This window comes from Anolis carolinensis, unplaced genomic scaffold (assembly GCF_035594765.1).
Source record: "Anolis carolinensis isolate JA03-04 unplaced genomic scaffold, rAnoCar3.1.pri scaffold_7, whole genome shotgun sequence".
NCBI lineage: Eukaryota > Metazoa > Chordata > Lepidosauria > Squamata > Dactyloidae > Anolis > Anolis carolinensis.
In genome coordinates this window covers 15,978,428-15,990,053 of record NW_026943818.1, presented here as the reverse complement: position 1 = coordinate 15,990,053, position 11,626 = coordinate 15,978,428, and the positions used below count along the sequence as shown (strand labels likewise).

Here is an 11,626-nt window from a genome sequence, read left to right as displayed (position 1 = left end):
TTTTAAAATATATTTTTAAAAATATTTTTTTAAAAATTGTTTCTGCAACCTACCTTGAATGGGAGCTTAGCGCAGCCTAACATGGCTGCCGCTCCCCGGCCAATCAGAAGTTTCCACGATGGACGCAAAGGTGGGGGCTAACGTCCTCTGCGTCCACATGGAAGATTGCCATACAAGCCCAGTGTGTAGCGATTGCGCATGCGCGTCCGCCATTTTAGAAACATTTAGAATCATTACGGATTTTCGGAAATATCCGAAATTTTGGGGTGAAAAAATCGGAAATACTTTCTATATCAAAGTGCCAGCGCCCCCTACTTTAGAAACGAGAATTGAAACATTTTTTTCATCGATCGGACATGCCTAATATACAGTAATCCATTATCCCCAATTTTTCCTTTTCCTTCCCTTGTCCTTCATTCTCCTAGTCAATGTTTACTAAAAATTATTTGGGGAAAAAATTAAAAATCTATTTCTAAAAATTAAAAATCTATTTCTAAGCTTTCCCACCCCAGACGGGAAATGCTTTTGCGGAATCCCGGGGTTCCGCGAACACAATCTGGGTTCTAGATCCGTTCTGTATCAATAGCAGGATGTCACGGAATGGCTTATTTAAAAAATCATTTGATCACAATAGTTTCCGACGTCACGGCGGAAGGTTCGAGCCTCTGCCCGCGTGGGCCGGCGTGTTTGCCTGCCATGCACCAGATTGAGTTTTCTTCACGGCTCCTTCGTTCCCGTTTGCTTGAAAAGAAAGAACAGCTTGGAGACACGAACGATGAGAGCCGGCGAGGGGCAGAAGAAGCCGCCAACACACGTTCCTATTTATATTTCGGGAGCCAAACTTGGCTCAGGAGTGGGCGAGGAATGCCACAGATCAATAAATACAGAAGGAAGGCACCAGACTCTGTTTTCACATACAATATGTTTTTATTTCTCAGTGCATTAAATAGGCAGGACTTTGGGATCAGCGGGGCCGTTAATATCTGTCCCCGCTCTGAAGGAAAACAACAACAACAGCAACAACCACCCGTCCGTCGGGAGGACAAAACGTTCCATATACAGTAAGCGAACGGCTGGCTCTTGTGAGCCGGAAAACTCACAACACACAACCTGGAAGCAGAAGAAATCTGGATTCCTTTACCCTCATCCAGCCTGGTACTTCGGAGGCTGAATCGGACTCCTGGGCCCATCATCTGTTTGCCAAGAAGCCTGCGTGAAGTCCGTTCAGGATTCACCTTTCTTGACCTGGATTAAATCAACACATCTCATCCGTTTAGACTTTATTCACAATGGCTAGAATCCTCTTAAAGGCACTTATGAATGTGTGACCTGGAGTCATGCACCCGTGACCGTTGCGTATCCAGGATCCCTGTGTAGCCCAGATTCCTGTATTTTGAAGCAGCTGCTTCCCAAACGACAGGGGAACAGATTCCTGTATTTTGAAGCAGCTGCTTCCCAAAGGACAGGAAAATACATTTCTGTATTCTGAAGCAACTGCTTCCAGAATTACAGGGGAACAGATCCTTGTATTTTGAAGAGGCTTCTTCCTGAACAACAGGAAACAGATCCCTGTACTTTGAAGCAGCTGCTTCCTGAACAACAGGAAAACAGATTCCTGTATTTTGAAGCAGCTGCTTCCCAAAGGACAGGAAAATACATTTCTGTATTCTGAAGCAACTGCTTCCAGAATTACAGGGGAACAGATCCTTGTATTTTGAAGAGGCTTCTTCCTGAACAACAGGAAACAGATCCCTGTATTTTGAAGCAGCTGCTTCCTGAACAACAGGAAAACAAATTCCTGTATTTTGAAGCAGATGCTTCCCAAAGGACAGGAAAATACATTTCTGTATTCTGAAGCAACTGCTTCCAGAATTACAGGGGAACAGATCCCTGTATTTTGAAGAGGCTTCTTCCTGAACAACGGGAAACAGATCCCTGTATTTTGAAGCAGCTGCTTCCTGAACAACAGGAAAACAAATTCCTGTATTTTGAAGCAGTTGCTTCCCAAATGACAGGAAAATAGATTTCGGTATTTTGAGACAGCTGCTTCCTGAATTACAGGGGAACCGGTCCTGAATTCAGGCTTCTTCCTGAACAACAGGAAAATAGATTCCTGTATTTTGAAGCAGCTGCTTCCCGAATGACCGGAAAACAGATTCCTTTATTTTGAAGCAGCTGCTACCCAAACAGTTTGGGCTGAGATTCACTTATGTTTATTTCCCATACAGGATTCTGACTAGTGGCAATTGAAACTGAATCAGGGTGATGCTGATTTGGAAGCCATTGCCCTTGCAGATGTAAGGGCAAAAAGCCTGTAACACCCCAGAGAAGCTTGGGACGCAAGTAAATGTTCCAAAATAAGAAAAGAAGAGGTGGGTATAAATTATATATATATATATATATAATATTTATATATCTATACTGTTTTGACTAACTAATGTTATTTGACTCAAATGTCTTCCCACAATGTGCTTTGCAGTTTTTTGATACAAGCTGCTGGTATTGGAGTCACCCTGAAAAGAGAAGAGTCGAGTGGGGAATGGCGCACGCCGGATCGAAGCAAAGAGAAGAGCGTTCTGCAATTTCATCAGCAAGAAGCGGTCTGGGGACTCCAGGGACGGGATGGCTTCTCTTTTACACAGTCGGAAAGGAGGAGAAAGAGACCCGTAAGCTGCAAGGAGGAAGAGGTGGGAGAAAATCCCTATAACGTGACCTGACGTCTGCTCCCTCTTCATTAGACCCTGTCCCTCCCAATATGGCACGTCCATGAAGGGAAATCCCGGCTATAGTGGAGGGCTGGGTGAGAAAGGATAACAGAAGACAAGAGGGATGGGCTGGAGAAGAACTGAGCAGACAATTCGCCTAAAGATTGCACATTATTCCTAGCCAGTTTCTCCTTTGCCAACCAAACCTATATATAACCTTAGAAAGGCAGTGAAGGATGTATTCATATGTAGCTTGTTTTTTGGGGCATCCAGAAATCCTTGCTTTACTGTCTGGGTGTAGTTTTGGACTTCAGCTGGGCTGTAGCACAGCTCGAAAATTGCCAGCAGTAATAAGATCGACCAACTGAAAAGTGGCTAGTTCAACGCCCGGTCGGGGTGAACACCCGACCGTCAAGCCCAGCTCATGTTTACCTAAGCAGTTCGAAGCCTGGTCAGGGTGAACACCCGACCGTCAAGCCCAGCTCATGTTTACCTAAGCATTTCGAAGCCTGGTTGGGGTGAGCACCTGACCGTCAAGCCCAGCTCATGTTTACCTAAGCATTTCGAAGCCTGGTTGGGGTGAGCACCTGACTGTCAAGCCCAGCACACTGTTTACTTAAGAGTTCGAAGCCTGGTTGGGGTGAGCACCTGACCGTCAAGCCCAGCTCATGTTTACCTAAGCAGTTTGAAGCCTGGTTGGGGTGAGCACCTGACCGTCAAGCCCAGCTCATGTTTACCTAAGCATTTCGAAGCCTGGTTGGGGTGAGCACCTGACCGTCAAGCCCAGCTCATGTTTACCTAAGCAGTTTGAAGCCTGGTTGGGGTGAGCACCTGACCGTCAAGCCCAGCTCATGTTTACCTAAGCATTTCGAAGCCTGGTTGGGGTGAGCACCTGACCGTCAAGCCCAGCTCATGTTTACCTAAGCAATTCGAAGCCTGGTTGGGGTGAGCACCTGACTGTCAAGCCCAGCACACTGTTTACTTAAGAGTTCGAAGCCTGGTTGGGGTGAGCACCTGACTGTCAAGCCCAGCACACTGTTTACTTAAGAGTTCGAAGCCTGGTTGGGGTGAGCACCTGACTGTCAAGCCCAGCACACTGTTTACCTAAGCAGTTGGCCTACCAATTGAAAGGTGACCAGTTCAAAGCCTGGTCAGGGTGAGCACTCGACCTCAAGCTCAGCTCACTATGTACCTAAACAGTTCGAAAACAGCTTATAAGCTGTAAGTAGAGAAATTAGGTACCACACATTGTGGAGGAGGCATTTTACCACACCATAAAGAACAAGACCAGAAATGCCGGCGACCAAAAAGGAAGGAGGAAGGAGGAAGTCCTGATGGCTCTTCGTCATAGAGAATGGAGCAACAGCACCCCCTTGTGGCTGAATCTTACACCATCTCAGGAATATAAAAACAGATCCAACATCAGACACACTGCGGGGACAGAGCTCCCCATCCGACAAGCGGAAATGTTCTGGAAGAAAGGACGGACACGCCGGTAGCTTTAACAGCTTTCCGAGACACCATACTGGTACCTTAATAATTATACTAAAAAAAATCTCTGTGTTACTGGACCTGGATGATGGCTGCCTGAGAAGGACGAAACAGAGAGAGAGAGACAGGAGGCATATTACGTGTAAATATGTCTTTTTGAAAGAGGGCAATCCGGCATGCGTTCCATCCTTCTGACTGCAGGGATCTCGGCCAGGATGAAGCAGAGTTTTCAGTCTCTCCAGCCTTCACTGTTGGGCCTGCGAGCAAAAGGAGGGCTGTGTGAGAGAGAGATAAATAGGTGGGTAGGTAGATATTGTCCTGTTTTGTCTGCCTTAAAACAACGTGGAAAGTAAATGAAAACTGCTTTACTTCAGCAAAAGATAAAGAACAGCACACTCAGTGGTATAATGCAAAAGAAAGCAAGGAGTGATGTATTAGTCACCCTCAATTGATGTTCTGGTTTTTAAAGTAACTATTATGTTGTTTTTATCTTGTATTGCATTGTTTTTAAATCTCATTGTTTTACTGGATTGTGTGTATTGTATGCTATGTTGTTGTCATATTCTCGTTGTAAGCCGCCCCGAGTCCCCGCGGGGAGATGGTGGCAAGGTATAAATAAAGTTGTTGTTGTTATTATTATTATTATTATTATTATTATTATTATTATTATTATTATTATTATTAAGGAAGTCTTAGGGCAAACACAGTTTTTAAATCTCAGATAAATTCCCAAATCATGTAGCAGTCTTACTTCAGACAAAGAAACAGCAATAAATCCTTAGGAGCAGTTTCCCAGATGCAGACTCGAAGCAGGCACAAGGGAAACGAAGGCTTAGGCTTTAGAGTCAGTTTGTTGCCAGCAAGAGCTGGCTGCACCTACTTCTGATTTATAGCCCTGAGTCCCCTCACAACTGCTAGGGTGGTTCCTAATTACTCAGCTGCATTTCTGGCAGCTATTCTAGCTGAACAACGTCTCTGCTTTGTTTCATTTCACCTCTCCTGAAAAGTGGGTACTTGCAAAATCTCCTCCTCAAATTCATGAACACTTTCCTGCTCCCCTTCCTCTTCTGAAGAAGAGGAATCCCTAACAGATACGTAGGTAGATACATAGAAAGACACACACACACAAATGTCCTGAAGGTGCAGGAAATCCACTTCCGGAAGATTTGCCATGTATATGTGTACTGTGATCCGCCCTGAGTCCCCTTCGGGGTGAGAAAGAAGGGCAGGATGATGCCATGATCTCCAATCTTTGACATCTCCGGTCAGTCGGCTGACAAAGAACAGATGCCAGCCATAAAGCGGGCCAGCCACAAAACCTCAATGACCCTTTGGTATGTGAGAGCCCCTATATAAATGGGCCAAAGAGAAGGTTCTGGTATTCTGTACAATAAAACCTGTTATGTCATGATCTCCAACCTTTGACATCTCTGGTCGGCTGAGAAAGAACAGATGCCAGCCATAAAATCTCAATTACCCTCTGGTATGTGAAGAGCCCCTATATAAATGGGACAAAGAGAAGGTTCTGGTATTCTGTACAATAAAACGTGTTATGTCATGATCTCCAATCTTTTACATCTCCGGTCGACTGACAAAGAACAGATGCCAGCCATAAAACCTCAATGACCCTCTGGTATGTGAAGAGCCCCTATATAAATGGGCCAAAGAGAAGGTTCTGGTATTCTGTACAATAAAACCTGTTGGAATCTACCAGCGTGTGTCTTGGTGCTTTTTCTGGCGGAAGACTGACCCACAGCACAACTGGGAGAAGAGAACCCGACAATTTGAACAGATATTCATACTGTAAATATATAACTAATAAATAAATAAGCCTCTCCGTGTGCTTCTCGGGGACTCACTTCCTCCCGCGGTTCTTCCCGTGGCCCCCGCCGTCCTCCGCCAGGGAAGAGAGGAGCTGGCTCAGCTGGCGCCGCTTGATCTTGGCGTTCGCTCGCAGCGGGGACCCCAGGAGCCCCTCTTGCCCGGAGCCTGGTTCAATGGGAGACAAAGCATCTGGAAGCAAAGGGACACCGGGGGCGGGAGTGTTCAGGGACTTGTTGGTGACGTCCCACCCGGAAACGTCAATCGGAATTCCGTCTAGAACTCACCATGGATGCCGATCATGTGCTCTAAAATCAACACTCGCTCGGCTAAAATCTTCAGGGCCTCCCGAAGTTGCTGGACGCCTTCTCCCTACAATGGAAGGAAGCAAGAATCGTAATAATTATACTAATTATTACTATTATATTATTATGGTGTCCAGATCGAGGAACGTAGTGCTGGCCTCTCAAATGCTATACGTAAGCCCCTATTTCACATGTGCCAAATCTGGCCCAAAATAATTTTATTGGCCCTATTTTATTGACTCTGTGTATCAATGGATTCTCCGTCCGTAGATTCAACAGCCACGATAAAGCGGATGTGGCCTGTGATGAAAATGCGCTGTCCTGTACGTAAGCTTTGATCAGGACTATGGAAAGGGGTGGGCTCTGGAGCAGCGGGTTAGTAGCCAGCCGAAATAAACCACTATTGACTGAGTTCATGAGTTCGAAGCCAGCCTGGGTCGGATTGAGCTCCCGACCACTTAATAGCCTAGCTCACTGTTGACCTATGCAGCTTGAAATACAGTTGTGACTGTTGAGTAGGAAATGTAGGTACCGCTTTATGCGGGGAGGCTAATTTAACTAGCCTAGCTCGCTGTTGACCTATGCAGCTTGAAAGACAGTTATGACTGTTGAGTAGGAAATGTAGGTACTGCTTTATGCGGGGAGGCTAATTTAACTAGCCTAGCTCGCTGTTGACCTATGCAGCTCGAAAGACAGTTGCATCTGTTGAGTAGGAAATTTTGGTACCGCTTAATGCGGGGAGACTAATTTAAATAATTTACGACACCATAAAAACTTTCAGCAGTGTGCGGAAAGGAATGAGGAAGTACTACCATAAAGGACTCGTTGTCACAACGTTGTCCAGCCTCTGGCAGGAATTGAGCATACCCACATGAAGCCGGAAGCTGGAAAAATGTTAAATTGCCTCTGTGTCTGTCTATATATGTCGTATATCTAATAATGGCATTGAATGTTTGACATGTATATGTGCATTGTAATCCACTCTGAGTCCTCTTTGGGGTGAGAAAGAAGGGTGGAATATAAATATTGTAAATAAATAAAATAAATAATATGGGACGGAGGCATACAGAGAACGTAGTAAATGCAAAGAAGGTCCTGCCGGGTCCTTACGTCGGTGCCTTTCTCTCCTTCTTCGCCTTTCTTGCCAGGTTCGCCCTATAAAAGGAAAATGGTGTGAACGTTAGCCCAGTTTGGTTGAGACTCCATGATGGGATATTTACTGAAAAACCGGAGCAAAATGCACTGCAGGACAATGTCCTTCCCGCAAAGACAAAGTTTGTGCAGCTTAATCAATTTCCCCATGTTTTTAGGATTTTCCCTTCTAGGAAGAGCACACACACATATTCACAAAAACGAAAATGGACCACTTACAGGGAGTCCCTTAAGTCCTCTTTCGCCAATCGGACCCACTTGCCCCTGTCAAGAAAAAAAGTAAAATTAATTAGAATAAATTTGATGAGAATCCTGAAGGCTGGGCTGGCCCCACAGTAAGGTTCCTATGTTCCGTATTGCTATATTGTCTATCCTCCCATAACATCATTTCTCCTGCACCTGCTTTTCCGCTCCTTATCTCTAAGTCTCTGGGCAAAGCGAGTCTGCCTTTGTTGCAAGCCCTGTCTCACCTATCATCACATATAAACCTACCCTTTCGCCTCGGTCTCCTTTGGATCCTTTGGAGCCAGGTTGTCCAGCAGAACCAGGGATGCCCTACACAGAAGGGGAAGGGAGCAAGCCCGGTCAGGAAGGAACTTCCAATGAAACACGGATCTTCAGAAGCAACATCATCGTCATCAACATCATCAACAACACTAGCAGCAGCAGCAACATCAACATCATCATCAACATCAGCAGCAACATCATCGTCATCAACATTATCAACAACACTAGCAGCAGCAGCAACATCAACATCATCATCATCCTCAGCATTGACATCAGCATCAGCAACAATATCATCATCAACATCAGCAGCAGCATCATCATTAACATCATCATAAGCAGCAGCATCAATATCAACATCAGCAGCAACATCAGCAGCAGTATCAACATCAGAAGCAGCAGCGACATCAACATCATCAACATCAGCAGCAGCAACATCAACATCATCATCATCCTCAGCATTGACATCAGCATCAGCAACAATATCATCATCAACATCAGCAGCAGCAGCATCATTAACATCATCAGCAACAGCATCATCAATATCAACATCAGCAGCAGTATCAACATCAGCAGCAGCAACATCAACATCATCACCATCATCATCAACATCAGCAGCATCATTAACATCATCATCAGCATCATCATCAACATCAGCAGCAGTATCAACATCATCATAAACATCAGCAGCAGCAACATCAACATCACCATCAACATCATCAACACCAGCAGCAGCAGCATCAACATCATCGTCGTCATCCTCAACATCATCAACAATATCATCATCAGCATCATCATTAACATCATCATCATCATCATCAATATTATCATCAACATCAGCAGCAACATCAGCAGCAGTATCAACATCATTATCAACATCAGCAGCATCAACATCATCATCAACATCAGCATCAACATCGGCAGCAGCAGCAGCAGCAACAACATCATCATCATCATCCTCAACATCATCATCATCAACATCAGCATCATCATGAACAGCATCATCAGCATCATCAATATCATCATCAACATCAGCAGCAACATCAGCAGCAGTATCAACATCATTAACAACATCAGCAGCACCAACATCAACATCATCATCAACATCAGCATCAACATCATCATCATCATCATCAACATCAGCATCAAAGAAGGGCAGAATGTAAATAAATAAATATCCACTTCTCAAATCCTACCTGGAGCCCAGGGGGTCCGACGGGTCCTGGCGCCCCTTTGGGTCCCGAAGATCCCGGTGGGCCTGGCGGGAAACATAGTTCACATAGTCAAAGATGATCATGATTGAAGTCAAGGAAGCAAACACAATGTGCCTGGCTTAAGAAGGAAAACTAACATCTGTCCGGAACTGACAGAGTCAGCATGTTTTCGATGGAAAAACAACCGGTCAGTCGTTTACAAGATCGTGAAGGAAGTGGCCTGCAAACACTTAGAAAGGAATGTGGTCATCGCTAACGGTCAACATGGGTTTCTCAGAAACAAGTCATGCCAGACTCATCTGAACTCTTTTTTTGATAGAGTTACGAGCTGGGTCGATGCAGGAAACGCCCGTGAGTGGCGCGTATCTGGCTTTCAGGAAGGCCTTCAACAAGGTCTGGAGAACAAGCCCTACGAGGAGCGGCTAAAAGAGCTGGGCATGTTTAGCCTGCAGAAGAGAAGGCTGAGAAAGGGGAGGCATGATGAGGGCTATGTATCAATATGAAGGGGCTGGGCTGTGGTGCTGCTGGTTAGTAGCCAGCTGCAATAAATCACTACTGCCCGAGAGATCATGAGTTCGAAGCCTGGGTCGGATTGAGTGCCTGACCACTAAATAGCCATTAAATAGTCCAGCTTGTTGTTGACCTAAGCAACCCGAAATACAGTTGCATCTGTCAAGTAGGAAATCCTTGGAAACAGCTTTATTTTCCTTCTTTCCGTAGGTTATAGAAAGAGAGTTCTGACTAGTTCTGCATCACCTTGGAAATAGCTTTATTTTCCTTCCTTCCGTAGGTTATAGAAAGAGAGTTCTGACTAGTTCTGCATCACCTTGGAAATAGCTTTATTTTCCTTTCTTCCGTAGGTTATAGAAAGAGAGTTCTGACTAGTTCCCACCATACGGGTTGTCTATCATCTTATCAGAGGCCAGAGCTTTCCTCCCTTTCCCAACCGAATTGGCACGGGGTGGACGAAGCAGCTTGTTGTAGCTGGTAAGGACACATCCTGATACATAATGCGTATTTGGGATGGCATTTCGTACGACGTACAGTGACAACAAAATTATGATATTCTATTCATTCCTAGAATTGGAAATTGGCAGTTCAGGACGGGAGGCTCTTGGGGAATGTATCTGCTTCTTAAGAAGCCCGTGTCGCTTTTTGCTCCTTCCAAACGAAGCTGCGCTCGTTTCCGATCCGCCACCGGCCTCAATAATTCATGGAGCCCTTGCATATCAAAGCCGGGGATGAAGCGAGCGGAAGGCTAAATGGAGGGATGTCGTCAGAGCCGCAGGGAGGCCTTCTCTCTCTCCTGGCGGGAGGTCACTGCAGAGTGCGGCTCACGCAGGCAAAACACTTAAGGCATTTCCCAAAAAACAACGGGGTGGGAGAGAAATTAACATTGGAAAGTACACATTGGAAACTAGAGCAGGTATGGGCCTGCCTGTTAGGGATTCCTCTTCTTCAGTGTTCACGGATCTGAGAGGGAGTTGGAATCTGAGGAGGAGATTTTGCAAGTACCCACATTTCAGGAGAAGAGAAAGGAAACCAACAGAGATGTCATTCAGCTAGAATAGCTGCCAGAAATGCAGCTGAGTAATTGGGAACCACCTAGCAGCTGTGAGGGAACTCAAGGCTATAAATCAGAATCAGGTGCAGACAGCTCTTGCTGGTAACAAACTGACTCTAAAGCCTAAGCCTTCGCTCCCCTTGTGCCTGCTCCGAGTCTGCATCTGGGAAACTGCTCCTAAGGATTTATTGCTGTTTCTTTGCCTGAAGTAAGACTGCAACTTGATTTGGGAATTGATCAGAGGCTTAAGAACTGTGTTTGCCCTAAGACTTATTTATTTATTTATTTCTAGCATTTATACCCCGCCCTTCTCACCCGGGGGGGGGGGGGGGGGACTCAGGGCGGCTCACAACAGTTGGCAACATTTAACGCCAAGAACATAATAAAACAAAAACAGTACATATCATCAATTAAAACTATAAAAATACATCATTAAAAATAATAATAATAATAATAATAATAAAAAATACATTATAACATTTAAAACATATGTTTCAGTAGCCCGTCAGCACTGAAAAACTTTTGCTTTGTTGTGCCAACTGTCAGCTCTAGTTTGTAGTGCGGTTTTCTTGTACTTAAAATACATTATAAAAATTAAAACATATGTGAATTAGATCCATTTGTCTAAGAACCTCATACTTCAGCCTTCAATCGGACCACGTTGACGTGATCGTATTACTCGTTAAAAGCTTGTGCACACAGCCATGTTTTCACGGCCTTTCTGAAACCCAGAAGAGTTGGGGCTTGTCGGATATTTGCTTTTGTTTGCATTATACCACTGAATGTGCCGTTTTCTATGTTTTGCCAAAGTAAAGCCGTTTTCATTTACTTACCACATTGTTTTAAGGCTGTTCTTGAAGGACAAAAGAG

The 11,626-nt window shown here is 44.9% G+C and overlaps 1 protein-coding gene across 6 annotated transcripts in view; it reads right to left on the bottom strand.

Annotated features, from left to right (window-relative positions):
- Window positions 1-903: 903 nt before the first annotated feature.
- Window positions 904-11,626, bottom strand: part of col26a1 (collagen type XXVI alpha 1 chain) — a 42,646-nt gene continuing 31,923 nt past the window's right edge. For 4 of the 6 annotated variants that reach the window (XM_062959737.1, XM_062959738.1, XM_062959733.1 and 1 more), the window contains exons 9-15: window positions 9,175-9,236; window positions 7,967-8,029; window positions 7,694-7,738; window positions 7,433-7,477; window positions 6,305-6,389; window positions 6,056-6,209; window positions 904-4,471 (exon numbers count right to left, since the gene is read on the bottom strand). In XM_062959737.1, coding sequence (XP_062815807.1) covers window positions 4,426-4,471; window positions 6,056-6,209; window positions 6,305-6,389; window positions 7,433-7,477; window positions 7,694-7,738; window positions 7,967-8,029; window positions 9,175-9,236 — 500 coding nt within the window. In that variant the 3' untranslated portion in view covers window positions 904-4,425. The remainder of the gene's footprint in view (window positions 4,472-6,055; window positions 6,210-6,304; window positions 6,390-7,432; window positions 7,478-7,693; window positions 7,739-7,966; window positions 8,030-9,174; window positions 9,237-11,626) is intronic. The other 2 variants (XM_062959736.1, XM_062959735.1) reach the window with 2 other exon arrangements.